The following is a 19559-nucleotide window of genomic DNA, read 5'->3' as shown; positions in this document are numbered from 1 at the left end:
AAGGGAGCCCCGGCAAGGACTCCGCACAGGTCTTCATAGTTTTCCAGAACAGATGCAAGTTTTGCCACCAGGGATTGACGTTACCATAAGCAATGTTGCCTTGTAATATATTTGGCATCCAATTTTTAGGAAGTTTCCAGAGGAACAGAACTAGACGGTTAACCAAAGGTCAAATTCTTAAAGCAGGAGAAGGAAGTGTTGGTCAGCCCTTTCCTTGCAGACGTGGAGGGTAATTGAGTCTATCCTGTGTCTTCTCATAAGAATGCAGGAAAACAGTTTCAAGGACCTAAGGATTTATTTATTCAGCTTGTAAGCCTTCTTTCTTCCCTCCCTCAATTGACATATTTCTGTATTTCATTATATTTGGTATTAGAGAGTTGTTCTAACAAAAAATTTCTAAATTCTGTATTGAATACATAACACAGCTTTCTGTATTTGAGGTGGACTCCCCAGCCATAGCATCTATATGTTTGTAAATTTTTATGTAAAGGATGAAGAAGAAACTAAGTTACTCATCTATTGGTGATTTAGTAGTTTGCTATTGAGGAACTGTCTACTGGAAATATGAAGTTTTTCCACATGCTTCTATAGACGATGACAATGGCTGCTTTGGGTTTATGGACTTGCAAAGATTGGTAGTTGACTCACGATGCAAATATTCCCAGGGGGATCATGAAGACGCAGCCCCAGGTGCAAAAGGGTCTCCTGGATTGCCGGGGCGCCCGGGAAGAACAGGACCTAAGGGACAACCAGGACTAGGATTTCCCGGGCCACCAGGAGAAAGAGGGCCACCAGGAGCTCCAGGCCGTCCCGGCGAGAGGGGCCTTGAGGGCTTGAAGGGTCAGAAAGGTAATTTTGAAGGTTTTGTGTTACAGAATGTCGGGGGAAAATAGTGGAAGCTAAAGCGATCCCCTCTTTGGGGCCAAACTATTGTAGCAGAACCACTAAATAAAATTCCTTCAAGCTGCTGTTCAAACCTTGAATATTGCCAGACAAATAAAAGCATTACAGCACAATCAATATTTACAACAAATTCTTAAAATACTAAAATGTCTTTGTTGCATTATTTGTCTAGCATGCCAAAATTGTCTTCATTCATTTCTCAATCCCAACTTATGCAATCTGCATTAAATTTACATATATATTCAAAATATCTAGTTGTTTATAGTCTTTTGAGACAACGCAGTGTATCTTAATAAAAAACACCAGTATTTCATTTAAAAAATACATCACTGTCCTTGAAAACCCATTTGTAGGCATTCTAGAAAGAAAGAAAAAAGGGAGGGATTTCAAATATATTTGACAGTTATTTGAATTTAAACAATACATGACTTGCAGTACTATAGCTGAAAACCTTTGAAAAGGCTGGAGAAAGAATTTAGATTTTTTTCTTTTGCAATATGTACATATACCTTGGACTCCGTTATTAACTGCGAAGTTTTAGAATGAAATAATATCTTTGGTTCTTGCTTCGACAACATAGAAAGGCAATATTTTGGCCCTCAATAAGGTTTAAGATTATGGTTCTGAACCCATCAAAATATAACATTATTTTTATTCATTTGGTACATTTTTGATTTGAGAGCATATGAAGTAATACTTTATAATTATTTCTATGAGAAAAGAGAAATGTTCTATTTTAAAGGGGAAGGAAACTGAGAGGCACAAGCTTCGGAGTCTTACTGTCTTGACCATGAAAATGGCGGGTGACAACGATCACGTTGCGGAGTCATTAAAAAAATTCAAGGGACAATACATTTGAGGCCACTGACTCATGGTAGCCCCTCCCTGAATGGCAGCTGGTATTAATATCTCAGCGCCCCCACCCCCCGTCGTCTACACACTCCCACAGCCAAACTGGGAGTCAGATCTTCTGAACTCAGTGTCAGATGTTGCTGTGATTTCCTGCTTTACCAAATCTTCTGATTCCATTGTATTGGATATCATTGAGCCTATAAATGCATTGTTTTCTTCTAGGCTAGTAAAACTGATACTTCTTGGAATTTTTCCTATTCCCCCTATGTTTACAGCTGTCTGACCGTTGAAGTTCAGATTTCAGGACCGAGCTTCTAGAAATTCAGAACAAAGGTAGTTCAAGTGATCTAACGATACTTGGGGTCCTCTTATCCCTTGGATGCCACATACACTACATGAAAAGAATATCTTGATTGAGTTGTCTTTGGGATTCATGTTACATGGGGCTATCAGTTGTGTGAATGCCACTTTTTTTTTTTTTTTCATTCCAGGCGATACAATTTCTTGTAACGTAACCTACCCTGGGAGGCCAGGACCTCCAGGTTTTGATGGAGCTCCAGGTATGATCAATGAGAAGTTAACTGTTTTACACATACCACAGAGTAAAAGAACTAGTAAGACAGATGAACCAATAGTTCATCATCAGGCAACTAATGAGGATATTTCTAAAACTCTTACCGGGTTTTTAGGGACTATGGGAAGCCAGTATGAGTGGTAATTCCCATTGGGACTCTAGTCTACTGGTTTGGGCACCCTCTAGATGGGTTTTTAATTTTTTTTAGATCTCTGTGTAACAAAATTTACCTTGATTTGATCACAAATCAGTAAAAATGTCTGCTCTTTGAGGGGCGCCTGGGTGGCGCAGTCGGTTAAGCGTCCGACTTCAGCCAGGTCACGATCTCGCGGTCCGTGAGTTCGAGCCCCGCGTCAGGCTCTGGGCTGATGGCTCGGAGCCTGGAGCCTGTTTCCGATTCTGTGTCTCCCTCTCTCTCTCTGCCCCTCCCCCGTTCATGCTCTGTCTCTCTCTGTCCCAAAAATAAATTAAAAACGTTGAAAAAAAAAATTAAAAAAAAAAAAATGTCTGCTCTTTGAGAATTTAAAAACTGTATTTCCTATGCCCCAAGAGTGAATAATGATAATTTGCTTACTGATTACATTTTACTCTCTTCTGTTTTCCAAATCTCAAGGGACATGAACACTCAAAGTTGAAATTGGCAGATGCACCTCCTTTAAAGTTATTTTAGCTGAGATCACTTACAGTAGGAAATGTCAGAATGGTTTTTTTCTTTAACTAAAAAAATTTTTTTTTAAAATCTCAATTCCTTTTGCAGGTGCTTTTTGCCTATACTTCATTTGAGGGCAAATTCAGTAAAATGCAGGGAAATAGATTTTGGCCTTCACCCAGCAGGCCACATATCTTTCTTCCTACAGAAGGGGCTATGCTCTAATATTTGTGTTGACGCAGAGCAGAGGAACCAAAAGGTTCATCTGAGTGCTGGTGTATGTCTCAAAGGCTTTCAGGAAGAATCCTTTATGTATGACTTAAAGTATACTAACAAGGGGCACCTGGATGTCTCAGTCAGTTAACTGTCCGGCTTCAGCTCAGGTCATGATCTCATGGTTTGTGAGTTTGAGCCCCACGTCGGGCTCTGTGCTGACAGCTCAGAGCCTGGAACCTGCTTCAGATTCTGTGTCTCCCTCTTTCTCTGCCCCTCCCCCGCTCACAACAGTCTGTCTGTCTCTCTCTCTCTCTCTCTCTCTCTCTCTCTCAAAAATAAATAAACATTAACTTCTTTAAAAAAAATGAAGTACATGAACAGAATTATTCTTTGAAACACTTATTTGGAGCACATGATTCATAAAATGATTATGTAAACCAGGCGAGGCAACATCTTCCATAAAGTAGAAGTCCTCTGAAAAAGACCGCATAGAGGTTTTTTGTTTTTTTTTTTTTTTTTTTTTTTTAAACCACTTTAGTTTGTTCTCATTTCATTTGTGTTTTACTGAGTCTGGGTTTGGTTGTTATTGTTTAGGACCAAAGGGACTTCCGGGCCCTCCGGGCGCTCCAGGGTTGAGGTGTTTAGATGGGCCAAAGGGTCAGCGTGGCAAACCAGGAATATCAGAAATACCTGGTCCACCTGGTAAGTAAGTGGTTTTCAGTTAAGAATGTGTGTAGACCTCGAAACTCGATGACCTTAGTAAGCAAATGGCCCACGGATCCCTAGATCATGGGGGGATGTTTTTTCTTGAAACACTAAGCTCTTAGCTATGTTTTGATAATTTTTAGGTTCTGGTAATTTTGTAAATCCTCAGGGCTCCTTCCACCTGAAAGCATGAGTTATAGACTACTATTGGTCTGTTATTTGGTAGAAACTGCTCAGTATAGACAGACTGCCAGTGGATGAAAGCGATTAGGGGAACATTGTTGGCTTCTAGAAAACACAAACTCACAATGTATTTTCCTGTGAAAGGTGGCAAAGCAACGTTGCCTATTAAGCTACTCTGAATTTTAGTTACGTATCCCTGTGTTTTTTTTTAATGTGTTTTTATCAAAGTAGTAGTCTTACATTTGTATTGGTTCTATATTTATATGTTTAACAATTTAAACAATATTTTTCAATAGGTTTTCGTGGTGACAAAGGAGATCCAGGTTTTGGAGGTGCAAAGGGGTCCTCCCTTCCTGGGCCCCCAGGCTCTCCCGGTTCTCGTGGAGCAAATGGGCAGAAAGGAACCATGGGAGACACTGCCTACGGCCATCCAGGTCCCCCGGGAGAGAGAGGTCTTGCAGGGGTGCCGGGGCCAAAAGGACACAGAGGTGATCCAGGACCTCCAGGCTTTGCAGGTATGAGGGCTGTCCTGTCCCTGTGGTCCATAAAGCTGGCTCAGGTCTGCAACAGGTCACTGAAGACTATTTGGACTATCTAGCCTTAGAAGTCTAGAATGCAAAATGTCCCCCCAGGCGTCTTCCCTCATAAATGAGCACTGGTCACATTTCAAGTAACCTGCGTCCTGAGTGTTGCCTTTGCATTTTACTGGTTCCTTTCGAATCCAGGGCAGCTCACTGTGACTCCCGTCAGTTCAGTTTGATTCAGCAGCTACTGGACATCTGCCTGCTTCAGACTCAGGACAGTATGTTAGCTCTGTAAACGCCCAAGGAGCAGGGCCCGGGGAACATGCCCACTGCCAAAGCCAGGTTGAAGGACCACCTGTAAGAGGAGGGGCAGCTCAGGGAGGCAGAACAGGGTGAGATGCTGTTTAGGGAAGCCCCATGGAGGAGCTGGGGGTGGGCTGGGCCCTGGCACACAAGCTGTGTCATTTGAACAGGTGACAGGGTGGAGAGACTTTCGTCCCAGCAGGGGCAGCAGGCAGGGAAGGTGGGAGGATGGCCCTGGCACTGATTTTCATCCATTTCCAAATTCACCAAGGATTCTTCAGGATCCTCAGCAGAGGTCTTTAGATTTAATGTGCTTAAAAATAAGCCTGGGTCAGGGCCATGAAAATCATCTTCTGGGCCCCAATCTCAGAAATTTTGATTCATTACATCAAAATTGGATGGGGGCCAGAAATTCCATCTGAACTTACTTAGCCTTTTGGGTGATGGGGACCAAGAGTGGACCCCAGACTAGTGTTTTACAAACACTGTTCTGGGTCTTTTCTGACAGTGGATGGGCCAGCATTTATTAGGTGTCCACAGTAGTATCATAGTACAGGGCACGTGGAGGACAAGGGACTAAGCCACATTCTGTGTCACCAGGGAGCTTACTTGTTCTGTAGTTTGTAAGTCAAAATATTCATATGCAAAACCCCAATTCGTTGGAAAGTAACAAGATAATGTATTATCTGAGTCAGTAAAAATAATTTTGACTTAGTAATTTGCTATTTCACTTGTGAAGATGTATCTAAGGGAAATGTTCAGCAGAAGATGAAGGTTATTATGAAAATACTCTTGGGGGCACCTGGATGGCTGAGTCAGTTGACCATCTGACTCTTGATTTTGGTTCAGGTCATGATCTCACAGTTCGTGCGACCCTGAGTCAGGATGTGCTGATGGCCCGGAGCCTGCTTGGGATTCTCTCTCTCCCTCCCTCTCTCTGCCCCTCCCCAGCTCCTGAACATGCTCTCTCCCTCTCTCTCCCTCTGTCTCCCTCTGTCTCCCTCTCTCTGCCCCTCCCCAGCTCCTGAACATGCTCTCTCCCTCTCTCTCCCTCTGTCTCTGTCTCCCTCTCTCTGCCTCTCCCCAGCTCCTGAACATGCTGTCTCCCTCTGTCTCCCTCTGTCTCCCTCTGTCTCCCTCTGTCTCCCTCTCTCTCTGCCCCTCCCCAGCTCCTGAACATGCTCTCTCCCTCTCTCTCCCTCTGTCTCCCTCTCTCTCTGCCCCTCCCCAGCTCCTGAACATGCTCTCTCCCTCTGTCTCTCTCTGTCTCCCTCTCTCTGCCCCTTCCCAGCTCCTGAACATGCTGTCTCCCTCTCTCTCCCTCTGTCTCCCTCTGTCTCCCTCTCTCTCTGCCCCTCCCCAGCTCCTGAACATGCTGTCTCCCTCTCTTTCCCTCTGTCTCCCTCTCTCTCTGCCCCTTCCTAGCTCATGCACCATGCTCTCTCTCTCTCTCTCTCTCTCAAAATAAATACATAAACATAAAAAAAAATACTCTTATATCATCCACATTAGAGGATGGGAGGATGGGAACAATAGAGTTAAGTAATACACACACACACACATTCTCTCTCTCTCTCAGTCTCTCAAAGGAATACTATTCAGCTATTAGCAATTAAAATTATATTTATAAAGATTACAACAAAATAGAAAAAATTTGCAGATTCATATGCAATGTGAAATAATCCAACAATCGAGTGTGTGCTGTGATTACTACCTTAAAAATATAAACATATGAACAAAAGTATGATGAAAACTGGGAAAAATAAAAAAAAATTTAGGTTAGGGCTTGGAATGATGGGGGATTTTTTTTTTTTTTTCTGAAAATTATGACACTGCGTCTCCAGTCAGTAGAAATTTAAGAGTTCAAGTGACGAAGTAGCTTACAAAAAGCACGTCCATACAGTGCAAACTGGGTGGGTAAGCATTGTGGCGATTTGGTGTAAAGCCCGCCACCATGTTAGAGGTTAATTAGAATCAAGAAGAACTGTGTAGTTTTTAAATTTGCATAAGCAGCTTTTTTGTTGTCTACACAACCTTATCAAGGAACTCTCTGAGTAATGCATGGTTTCCCATTCATTTGGAGCTCGCTACCATCTATGATAAGAAAATCCTGTGCGAGACTTAACTCCTGTGAGCGCTGAGCCAGGATCAAAACCTTTATTTCTGGGATCGATATGCGTGAACCTTTTGTTGCAGGCTGACTCTATACAGTTTCGTGCCCGGAGTGTCAGGAGTGCGTTGTATCATTTCAGGGCCGGCTGGTTTGCCCGGATTCCCAGGTCTCAAAGGCCCCAGAGGCAGAGAGGGAAGTGCTGGGTTTCCAGGGATCCCAGGTCCACCTGGCCATTCCTGTGAAAGAGGCGCCCCAGGAACACCAGGGCAACCCGGACTCCCTGGGGCTCCGGGCAGTCCAGGTAAGTGTCGGCACACGTCAAGACCTCTGTAGGGTCTGCAGCTTGACTCTTCTCACCAAGGAATAGGATCGCCTGCTGCTTTTACCGAAGGACAGGACCAAGACTCTTGGGGCAGAGACCAAGGACTGTACTATTCGCAGAACGGCAAGTAGCATGAGCTTCCTGGTGGCTCGTGTCATTTCCCCTTGTCCCCCTAGTGTCATGGGGGCAACAGAAGAGGGGTTAGATGGGTGTTACACATGCAGTGGGGTGCAGCATCCGAGAGGAGCGCTGTGCCTGGGGAACTGGTGCTTTCTAGCAGCCTGCAGAACAGCCAGCTCTATTGTAGGGGCTGGGGAGACCCAGGAAGAGGCATCTTTCAACACAAGGTGCTGGAGGGCTATTTCCAGTGTGATCTCCACTTCACCATGTGCTTTGTCACCTGTTGTGCAAATCCTGTTGGATTCATCCAGATGTAGGGATCCGCCCTCTCAGTGCATCAAAGCGAGGTTGGGGCCATCCCTGCCACCGCGGCTTTCTTCCTGGCACCCATACTCCTAGATGACATTGCTGTGACTTCTATAATCCTCTCTGGTGAACACGACCAAAGTTCACTCGGTCATAGCTTCAGGAAACACCTGGAAAGTTTTCTTCTATTCGTTTCAAGAGTAAATGCTAATAATAATAATTTCGTTCTTCATCCTAATCCATTTTCCGTTTTTCAAATGCCCTTCATAGTACTCATTTCTCTCTACTGGAAGGTAGTTTTTCAAGTCACCTGCCTTTCTTTTTCTAGCAGCCAGAGAAATAAGTTCTTAGGCTGATGGAGGCTTGCCATTGTGATTTGAGCTGATAACCAGTGTTTCATAGGCACAGAGACACAATTTAAGTTATCATGAATTCTTTTCTTTCCTGCCCTGTGTGTGAAGCCAGTCTTCAGTCTTCATACGTTATTGTCATTGTGGTTTGTCTCAGGTGCCCCAGGTTGGAAAGGACAGCGAGGGGATGTGGGGCCTCCTGGTCCGGCTGGAATGAAGGGTCTCCCTGGAGTCCCAGGACGGCCAGGGGTAGATGGACCCCCAGGACCCCCAGGGCTCCCAGGCCCCATAGGCGATGATGGACTGCCTGGTCTTCCAGGCCCAAAGGGTGGGTAGTGCTTTAACGTTATTTCTCCCTTTTTATAAACCTCAAGTCCACTGCTAAGTAAAGACGATTACACATGATCATACTATTGGATTTACTGTTACATCAGCCTGACTCTGTCCTTCCCTTGGTGACTTCTCCCTTCTTCTTATCCTGTATATTGTTATTTCCAGTGGCAGAATGTTTGGGGGTAGGTACATGGGAGAAGGTGGGTGGGGGTGTTAGGTCCACAGAACCCGTAAACACTTCTGCTCGACAGATGGGGTAGAGCCGATAAGGTGTAGGGTCAGAGCCAATGTACTTCTGTTTTGGATGAGCCCCCACCCTCCAGCCCCGTGTCCCTGGCTCCTGGTCCCCTTAAAGCATTGTGGGATCAGGGGTCAGAACACATAAAGGCTTCACTTCAGCTCTGTGGGGCGGAGAGCTGAGTAGGCGAGCACGGCCATCACACGCCGTGAGGCTGACGGCAGTGGTTCACTTTCAAGACAAGCTGAGGTACGTGGGCGGGCACACCTCCACGCTGACAGCAAGCCCCACGTGTCTAGGAAACAAAGTAGCTTTTAAAATGGCTTTTCTAAAAATTGATGTTCTCATTTCATCAGGATCCCAGGGGCTGCCTGGCTTCCCAGGTTTTCCAGGGGAGAGAGGAAAGCCTGGCCTGGAGGGGCACCCTGGCCGTAAAGGAGAACCAGGAGAGAGGGGTCGGCCTGGCTTCCTCGGAGACAAGGGGGTGAAAGGCGCCAAAGGTAAATGCGGTTAACAGCACGGTGATGATGCAACATGTCTTGTGTCTGGTGTTTGATCAGAATGGGTAAATATGGTCTTTGAAAAATAAATGGGACCTGGGATGCCTGGGTGGCCCAGTTGGTTAAGTGTCTGACTCTTGATTTCAGTTCATGAGTTCGAGCCTTGAGTCGGGCTCTACGCTGACCACAAGGAACCTGCTTGGCATTCTGTCTCTCCCTCTCTCTCGCCACCCCACCCCCCACCACACGTGTGCTCTCTCTCTCGTTTTCTCTCTCAAAATAAGTAAACATTTAAAACAATTTTTAAAAAAGGAAAAAGAAATGGGACTATCCTGAAGCTTGGATTCCTCTTCCTTTTAGATTGCAGGTGTTTGTTTTAGAATTTGAAACCACTTCATTTTCCTTACCTCTCTATCATGTCGCATATAGCGGATAAATGAATTGCTCTATTAATAGGAAAAAAAGAATAACAGATGCTTTGATTTATAGCTATTGAGTTTGAGAGAACCTTCTCACCTATTGGGAAGGGAGTACAGGTAGGGCCCCTGGCCCCCAACCCGCCCAACCCGTTTCAATTCCTTCCTTCCTTCCTTCCTTCCTTCCTTCCTTCCTTCCTTCCTTCCTTCCTTCCTTCCTTCTTTTCTTTTCTTTTCTTTTCTTTCTTCTTTCTTCTTTCTTTTTCTTGCTTTCTCTTCCTTCCTTCCTTTTCTTTCTTTCTTTCTCTCTTTCTTTCTTTCTTTCTTTCTTTCTTTCTTCTTTCTTTTTCTTGCTTTTTCTTCCTTCCTTCCTTTTCTTTCTTTCTTTCTTTCTTTCTTTCTTTCTTTCTTTCTTTCTCTTTCTTTTCTTTCTTTTTCTTTCTTTTCTTTCTTTCTTTCTTTCTTCTTTCTTTTTCTTGCTTTCTCTTCCTTCCTTTTCTTTCTTTCTTTCTTTCTTCCTTTCTTTTTCTTTCTCTTTCTTTCTTTCTTTCTTTTCTCTTTCTCTTTCTTTCTTTCTCTTTTTTTTTTGAATTTTTTATGTTTATTCATTTTTGAAAGACAGAGAGAGAGACAGAGACAAGCAGGGGTGGGGCGGAGAGAGAGGGGGACACAGAATCTGGAGCAGGCTCCAGCACAGAGTCCGACGCGGGGCTCAAACTCATGAACCACAAGATCATGACCTGAGCCGAAGTCGGATGCTCAACCGACTGAGCCACCCAGGCACCCCTCTTTCTTTCTTTCTTTCGAAAGAAAACATAATTTTTTTTAATAAAGAGCCAGTTAGTAAAGATTTTAGGTGTTGCAGGCTGTATGGTCTCTGTTGAAACCATTCAGGTCAGCTTTGGCAGCATGAAAGCAGCCAGAGATAGCAGTGAAACACGCTAACATAGCTATGTTCCAATCAAATTTTGTTCATGGACACTGAATTTGAACTTCATTTAATTGTCACATGTCATAAAATATTCTCATTTTGAGTTTTCCCCTTAACAGTTTAGAAGCATAAAAATCATTCATAGCTCACAGATTATACATAAACAGGCTGCAAGTGAGATTTGGCTCTTCAGTTGTAATTTGCAGACCTCTGAACTGTCAGAAGTCCATTTTCATCTGAGCCGTGAGTTATGCCTCCCCCAAGCTTCATTTAAAGAAGGAGTTGTCATTGCTATTAAAAAATAAAAATTGCAAGACCACTGGTTTAAATGTTCTGTGTCCGTCCCTGTTACATATTTACTTTTACCAATTAGCCATGAGGCTGCAGTGAGTGAAGGTAACGTTTCATTTCCAGGGTTGAGAATGAATGCCTGACAATTTTGAGGAACAAGTTTTTTGTCCTTAAAGCTTTTGGGGTAAACAGCCTCCTATAAAATTCAAATAGCTTTTACTTCTTTTTTTTTTAAGTTTATTTATTTATTTTGAGAGAGACAGACAGAGAGAGAGAGAACAAGAAGGGGAGGGGCAGAGAGAAAAAGAGGGAGAGAGAACATTTCAAGGAGGCTCTGCACTATCAGTACGGAGCTTGACGAGGGGCTCGATCCCATAAACGGTGAGATCATGACCTGAGCCAAAATCAAGACTCAGACACTTAACCGACTGAACCACCCAGATGCCACCTTCTAATTACTTTTACTTCTTAGTTGATTGATTCTACTATTATGTTTTTGTTTTACTAGCCTGTAAATTTATTACGTAGAATCAAGGAATCACAGTCACTCTTTGCTAGCGTAGACTTAGTGATGTTTGCTATGCTACTATGGTCTCCAAAATAAAAAACAAAAATTAAGAAAGTAATATTACACTGTGTTTTAACTAACCGGAATTTAAATAAATAAGTCAATTTTTTAAATGCCCTGATTTTGTGTTTGCTCCCATGGTGTAAATATTCCCACCATGGCTGTTTTTTTTTTTTTTTTAAAGCTGCCAACGGTTTAACAACTGGCTTACAAAATTCTTGTATTGTTAATAATTGGCTTTCACCTTGCTGGTATGAGCCCACTTGAACACACTTCTCCAACTGGACAGTGTTTACAAAAATCAGATGGAAACATCATACATTTTTCCTACCTTTCAGAATTCTCTGTGTGGAGCAGCAAGTTGAAATAAGTGCTCTTTTAGTGTAAGGAAAATAATAGAGTGTGGCCAGGAAGGAGAGGACGGGGAACTGAAAAATATGCAATGGGCAATTCACATTTAACAGGATAAACAGACATAGTTTAGATCCGGGACTTTTCAAGCCTGTCTTTTGACACTTAAACCTCCGAGACCCATTTGGTTGTATTTAGCACACAATCACTGATCACTCCCTGTACACCAGACCCTGTTGCCGGACAAGTTGGGAGAGAAATGTAAAAGGCACGGCCCTTCCTTTAGAAAAATAAGTTGATGGTATGGACATCGTGCAAGCTGTAAACATAAGTGCGGTTTAGTAACTGAAATGTGGATTTGCAAACTGGACGTAAAATGCTGTAACAGGAGAATCACATGTGTGGTCCTTCTGTTTGTCTTCTCTTGCATCATTAATATCTCAAGGAGCAAGGGGACCCCCAGGAGATGAAGGAGAGATGGCTGTAATTTCCCGAAAGGGGAAACCCGGGGAACCTGGACCTCCTGGAGATAGTGGATTCCCAGGAGCAGAAGGTAAGCACTTAGATTTTTTTAAGACCGAATCAAATGAGTAGACTTCTTTTTGGATCGTTCAAACAAGCATGCGTATCAGACAGCTTTCCTAAGAACGCTGAGATTAGGAAGGGTCATCTTTTTAAGATATAACTAGATATAACTTTTTAAGATATAACTATACCCAGATTAACCTCGTGCTGTCTTTTTCTTTTGCTTTTCCGTGCCAGAACTTCAAATTCATAGGTATGTATAGGTTTGAACATTCCAAACTGAGACCAATCCTAAGATTATACCTATAGTACCAGTTTCAGGCTTAAAGTACCCCTGTTTTTGGTGACTGGTATTAAAATGAATAATTTTTTTTTAAAGTTTATTTATTTATATAGTAGGGGAGAGGCAGAGAGAGAGGGAGAGAGCAAATCCCAAGCAGGCTCCGCGCTGTCAGTGCGGAGCCTGATGTGGGGCTCAAACTCACCAACCATGAGATCGTGACCCAAGTCGAATTCAAGGGTTGGATGCTTAACCACCTGAGCCACTGGGCGCCCCGAATAATTTGAATTATTAAAATTGATTGTCTAGGTCATTTTGACCGTTCTTCTCAGTCTTCAGTGTACAGATGAACCCCGGGGGCTCTTGTGAAAACACAGATCCTCAGTCAGCGGATCTGGGGCAGCCCAACTCTGCCTTTCTAACAATCACCCCGATGACTGTGCTACTGCCCCTCAGAAACACTGTGTGGCAAGGATTTTGACCACCACATTTGTGTTCTCTTTCCCAAGTTCAGATTTAGCCGAGCACGAGGCCCGGCTCTTGTCCTGGCTCTCTCCTGAACTAGTTGTTAGGGGGCGAATGTCTTTTAACTGGTCTGAGGTTCTTCCTCATTTGTAAAATGAGGGTGTGAAAGCGAACGACCCTGCACGCCCATTCCTACCTTGGGTGTCCCCAGCTCTCTTCGCGGACGCTTCTTCCACTGAAGCCAAAAACCATCACGATGTGGCTGAGGGCGGGAATTCGGATTTCCAAAACCCTTGGCTTCATCTCCTAAATGTAGGACCTACACCCTCAAGCCAAACTATTGCCCAGCCCGGGATTTCCTCAAAGAGGTTTGTTAACACTTCCAACCCCATCAGGTGATAAAGGCAATCCGGGGATGCAGGGGAGGAGAGGAGAGCCGGGAAGATACGGACCACCTGGATTTCACAGAGGGGAGCCTGGTAGAACCGGGCACCCGGGGCTCCCTGGAGCCCCAGGCCCTCCAGGCTCACCCGGGCTGAGAGGCATTATTGGTTTTCCAGGATTTCCAGGTGACCAGGTAAGTGGCTGCTGTTGGGGAGGAAAGAAATAATAAAACCCTTTTGCTCTCGGCGGGGGGGGGGGGGGGGATGCCGTTAAGGAGTCATAATTTGCCAGTATATATCATTGTTGTTTTACCGGGTTTTAGAATAGAAGGGATATGCCAAAGGAAGGATGGAGCCTTCTGGCAGGCTATGAGGTAATTATAGTTTTTGGCCAGTGTTCATGCCTGTTTCTCATAACAGATGACCCGGTCACTCACTCCACGTACTGTACCCCCAGCCTAGTTTAAACAGCTCTACCGAAATTTATCTCATGACTAATGGTTTATCGGAGTCAAGAATCATCTGAAATATAACCCAAATTCTGGTGTCTAAGCCTTCCTATCGAGTTGCAGATATCACAGATTTTTCTGTAAATACATTTGGTCTTCATAACCATGAGTGAAATACTCCCTTGGGAAGCCAGGAGGCACCTAACATGTAGGAGCCTACATCATAACTTCCAGAAGATGTATATAATTTACTACCCATCATTTGGAATCAAATAGATTTTTTAAAAGTTTTTGGTAAAAAAAAAAAAAAGTCTTCTAACAATGTTTTATTTGGTATCAGTTTGTTCATTCAAAACTTAAAATTCAAGTCATGTGATGCAATTACTGTTATGCAGTCAGGAATAGAGAATTGGACGCTACCCGTTGGTACCTCTAATTCTGGGCTTTTAGCAACTTTTAAAAGCTAGGCACGTGGAGTAGCATTGCCTGTGATGCATTGCCAATTTTCTTTACCACTGCAAATATATGGACATTGGTTATGGAAGATTATAACGGGATCATGTTGTGAATGTGCCATTTGTATGTGAAACCAAACAAGGTCTTTTGTTTTAAACTCTCAGGGTGAACCAGGCTCTCCAGGGTCCCCTGGAATTTCAGGAAGCGATGGACTGAGAGGCCCTAAAGGTATGCTTCGGAAACACAGCAGCCGTCCACCAGGCTTATGGTCCTGGGTGTTCGTAACACCATGGGCACGCACATTTGGCACAAATGAAAAGTTAAATCCATCAAACAAACTGCAACATCCAAGGGCTTCTTCTGATTATTTTTTTAAATTTTTATTTAAATTCCGGCTCTTTTTTGCCCTTTTGCTCATTTGTTTTGTTTCTTAAATTCCACATGTGCGTGAAATCATATGGTATTTGTCTTTCTCTGACTTATTTCGCTTAGCATAATGTTCTCGAGCTCCATCCATATTGTTGCAGATGGCAATATTTCATTCTTTCTGATGGCTGAGTAATATAATATACCATTTCATAAATATAAATATAAGTATATGTATATACACAACACACACACCCCACATCTTCTTTATCCATACATCAAATGATGAATGCTTGGACTGTTTCCATAATTTGGTTATTGTGGATAATGCTGCTGCTATAAATATTGGGGCGCATGTATCCTTTCGAATTGGTATTTTTGTATTCTTTGGGTAAATACCTAGTAGTATGATTACTGAGTCATAGGGTAGTTCGATTTTTAACTTTTCGAGGAACCTCCATACTGTTTTCCACAGTGGCTGCAACAGTTTGCCTTCCCAGCAACAGTGCAAGAGACTTCCCCTTTCTCTGCATACTCTCCAACACCTGTTGTTTCTTGTGTTGTTAATTGTAGCCATTCTGACAGGAGTGAGGTGATAGCTCATTGAAGTTTTGAATTTCATTTCCCTGGTGATAAGTGATGTGGAGCATCTTTTCATGTATCTGTTGGCCCTCTGGAGGTCTTCTTTGGAACAAGGTCTATTCATGTCTTCTGCCCATTTTTTAATTGGATTTTTCATTTTGGGGAGTTTGGGGTTATATAAGTTCTTTAAAAATTTTAGACACTAACCCAGCAGTTCTTTTTAGACTGCTAGATAGTCAAGCACTCGAAACACAAATCATCCACATTTGTCATTCGGATCCAAGGGTACCGGAGAGAGAACAGTATGCCTGTAGAGCACGCAGGTCTTTCTCCTCAGTGGGGGTCCTTCAGTGGTCTTTGTAGTGATTGCAGCTTCGTAAATGACAGCTCAGGTGCATGAAGACCAGATCCACGTTGGTGGGCAGGGTCCACCTTGGCTTCTAAGCCTTCTGTACCATAAGACCCAATATCTCTTCTAAGGACTCCATAGATACGACTTTTAGGGTACTGAGACAAGAGTCACAGTGCACAGAGAAGGCCCAGGCCATGACTTCCTACCAGGTGTTAATATTTCACTTAAGAATTTCTGGGCGACATATAACTCATAGTTGGGTCATGTTTACCATAAGCCAGGGGTCAGCAAGTGTGTTTTTTCAAGGGGTCAGACCACAGATATTTTCAGCAACATGTTCCCTGTTAAAACTACTCAGCTGTGCATGAGAACACCTATAGCATGCAAACAGCCAGACAATATGCAAACAAGAGGTGTGGCTGTGTTCCAGTAAAAATGTATTTACAACAAGCCACAGGTTAGATTTGGCCCCATAGGCCTTGGTTTAACTTGTACCATAACCGTGTTGTCTCATAACACAACTGACATTCTACCTTAATCAGATTTCTGGGGAAACAGAAACAAAGTTACCTGTGGTTAAAAATGTTCTTAGAGAGGGGTGCCTGGGTGGCTCAGTCGGTTAAGTGTACAATTTCAGCTCAGGTCATGATCTCATGGTTCTTGAATTCAAGCCCTGCAAGTGCTGACAGCTCAGAGCCTGGGGCCTGCTTCAGATTCTGTGTTTCCATCTCTCTCTGCCCCTCCCCTGCTTGTTCTCTCTCTCTTTCTCTCCAAAATAAGTAAACATAAAAAAAAAATTCGTTTAATGTTCTTAGAGAAAGAAAGGTTTCATTAACCCTTTATTCAGACACACAAGCAAACAAAAATCAGGGTATCTTAAATTGCGATGTTTGCATGAAATCTTTAACATTGTAACTATCCTTGCGTACCATTGGGTTAATATTTTTCTTTGAATCTTAATTATGATTTACCTTCTTAACCTTGACCTTAACTTCACTATCTGTGAATTCACACTTTTGATAAGCAGTTATATGTTACTTTATCACAGATTAAAATGAATAACTTTAAAATATAGAAGAGTAGGCGCACCTGGCTGGCTCAGTCGGAAGAGCATGTGACTCTTGATCTCAGGGTTGTGAGTTCAAGCCCCACGTTGGGTGTTGAGAGATTACTGAAAAATATAATCTTTAAAAAAAGTAAAATAAAATATTAAAGCATAACGAACCACTAAAAAACCTCCCTTACCACCCATGAGACATGTTGTGCATGTTGAGAGACTCCGTAAATAATAGGATAATTGCTATAGGAAAAAAAGAAGTGTGCACACTTATTTATCCAGAAGGAATAACCTAGATATCTTCTTCAGAAATAGTTACAAGTAGAGAAGTTTTCATATTTGAGTTGACACTTTATAGCTTCATGGTTTAAAACTCACTCTTCTGCTTACCTATGCATTTATTATAGTCCCCTCACCTCTCTCAAAATACAAACCTACTTCTTATTTTCTTCATACTTGCTTTTGGCCATCTTTGCAAGGAACCGAAATGCATGCATGGTACCTGGAGTCAGAGGTCTCTCATGAAGCCCATATAAGGGTAATGAATGAAACCCATACTTTAGGCAACCCATGGTTTCTCTTTTGAGACTTTTGCGCTTTTCTTTATGGGCTGTTTCTTTTTCTATCTTTCTTTTTTTTATAAATGTTTATTTATTTTTGAGACAGCGCGAGTAGAGGAGAGGCAGAGAGAAAGAGAGAAAGAATCTCAAGCAGGCTCTGCACTGTCAGCACAGAGCCTGATGAGGGGCTCAGTCTCACGAACCATGAGATCATGACCTGAGCTGAAATCAAGAGTCAGACGCTTACCCGACTGAGTCACCCATGCACCCCTCGGCTGGTTCTTACGTATCTGCCAAGTGGTTTCATCATTCTCTATTCAAGATAGTTGGACCTTTCTGGATATGTTTGGATTGCAAACACTCACCCTGTACATCAAAGCATCATGATAACTACATCATGATAATCCTTTTGGTTGCTGCCTCAGTAACCAAGGACCTCAAATTCTCAGTTTGTACTCCGGCTTCTCAGGAAAAGACTGACTGACCTGGGATAGACCAGATTCCTACCCCTCAAGCGATCAGCCACAATTAGAAGTAAGGTCAGGTGGAAGAGAAATTTCCACAAGATGTGGTTGGTACCCCTTAGAAAGGGGTGTGAGTGGGAACTATAAATCAGGCCTAATTAACTCTCTTATTCGCTCTTATAACTGCATCTATTGTCTTGCCCTTCCCGATCCCAACTATTTTGAGTCCCCATTTGTAACCAGCTCCCAGCTGTAAGTCCTGTATTGGGAATTCAGCAATGATGTGGGAGTACCAGTTCCGTGGGAGCCATTGCCTAGAGTGGCCTTTGAATGTGTGTCTCTTGTGAAGTTATCAATAAAATGTGCCTTTGTAATTTTTTTTTAAGTTTACTTTTAGAGAGAGAGAGACAGAGAAAGGTAGAACATGAGTGGGGGAGGGGCAGGGGAGAGGAAGAGAGAGAATCCTAAGCTAGCTCCATGCTGTCAGCGCAGAACCTGATGTGGGTCTCAAACCCACGAGCCATGAGATCATGACCTGAGCCGAAACCAAGAGTCAGGTGCTTAACCAGCTGAGACTCCCAGGCACCCCTGTAATTTTGTTTTTACAAGGACGTTGAGTTGAGCTTCCTTATGAGCTTGACATGTGATTGCATCAGTAAAAACAAGGGCAGTTTCTGCTTTTTGTTTCTAAAGCACAATATAAAAATATAGTCACTCAACTATTTTAGGTAATTTAAAAATTGAAACATTAATATCTATAGTTTCTTATGATTGTTATGAACTATAAAAATGTGTGTGTGTGTGTGTGTGTGTGTGTGTGCACGCGTGTGTGTGTAAATCACATCTTGCAACTGCGTTTCCAATTGTTCTTACATAGGAAAAACCCCTATTTTTCCAAAAATTCTTCTGGAACATTTGAAGATAAACTCTAAAGATAAATATGACCATTATTAAGTCACTTGTATGAAACAAAATTAAATTCTCATAAGTAATATTATGTGCATTTTATCACTTACAGGAAACAAAGGGGACCCTGCTAGTCAGTTTGGCCCACCTGGTCCCGAGGGAGAACCAGGTAGCCCTGGATGTCCAGGTATAGCTACATATTTTTTCTTATTAAAACAAAAAAAAAATAAATTTGGTTTGAGAAATTGAACAATTACTTTATACTCCTACCCAGCAATGATTATATCAGTATTTCCTTCCCCCTTTGCCCGTTAAGATACATCTCAGAAGGATTATGTCTCAACACTGCCACCACATCGTTGGCCTAGAAGGACATCAGATTATACACCAGGGATTCTCAGTCTTTTTCCACCATGGCCCCCATGACCTATGAGGTTGACATAACAATCCACTCCCCTTGGCATGCCCAGATTTTGACATTTTGGTCAAAAATGATTATTGCAAGCAATTAAAAGCCAGACCATGTCCCAATCTCTAGAATTATAAATGATACATTAGCAATAACCACTCCCACTGACCACAGCTTCAGGTTGTCATTGCAGCCCTTTCTTTCTTACTCAGAAAATCATATGTGAATGCCAGTGGGGAGTGCCATTGTTGAGATCTCATCGAATATGTCATTCACCAAATATGTCATTTACTAAAAACCAAACCAAAAAAAAAAAATTAAACTTCATCACCAACAATGAATCTAAATTGTTCAAAATAGTATTTTGACAATTGACATGTAGTCCCTCAGAATGGATTGGGATGTACCTGTGAGTTCTTGCCCTCCACTCGAGGCTTAGGCTTGCTTCAGTACCTGACCCACCATTGATGAAACATACATGCCTTTTAACTTAGTGATTTTACTTGTAGGAATTTATCTGAATTCGATTATCAGACAAGTGTACAAAGATGTATGCA

The 19559-nt window shown here is 42.7% G+C and overlaps 1 protein-coding gene across 10 annotated transcripts in view; it reads left to right on the top strand.

Moving 5' to 3' along the window:
- Positions 1-19559, top strand: part of COL4A4 (collagen type IV alpha 4 chain) — a 130367-nt gene that overhangs the window by 74916 nt on the left and 35892 nt on the right. For all 10 annotated transcript variants that reach the window (XM_042995498.1, XM_042995500.1, XM_042995501.1 and 7 more), the window contains 11 exons: positions 666-849; positions 2247-2315; positions 3789-3896; positions 4379-4597; positions 7162-7323; positions 8278-8448; positions 9048-9191; positions 12194-12301; positions 13414-13595; positions 14471-14534; positions 18706-18780. In XM_042995498.1, the coding sequence (XP_042851432.1) occupies positions 666-849; positions 2247-2315; positions 3789-3896; positions 4379-4597; positions 7162-7323; positions 8278-8448; positions 9048-9191; positions 12194-12301; positions 13414-13595; positions 14471-14534; positions 18706-18780 (1486 nt within the window). The remainder of the gene's footprint in view (positions 1-665; positions 850-2246; positions 2316-3788; positions 3897-4378; positions 4598-7161; positions 7324-8277; positions 8449-9047; positions 9192-12193; positions 12302-13413; positions 13596-14470; positions 14535-18705; positions 18781-19559) is intronic.

This window comes from Panthera tigris, chromosome C1 (genome assembly GCF_018350195.1).
Source record: "Panthera tigris isolate Pti1 chromosome C1, P.tigris_Pti1_mat1.1, whole genome shotgun sequence".
In the NCBI taxonomy this organism is placed as follows: Eukaryota; Metazoa; Chordata; class Mammalia; order Carnivora; family Felidae; genus Panthera; species Panthera tigris.
Note: the sequence above shows the minus strand (reverse complement) of the source record. Positions and strands in the feature narration are given on the sequence as shown.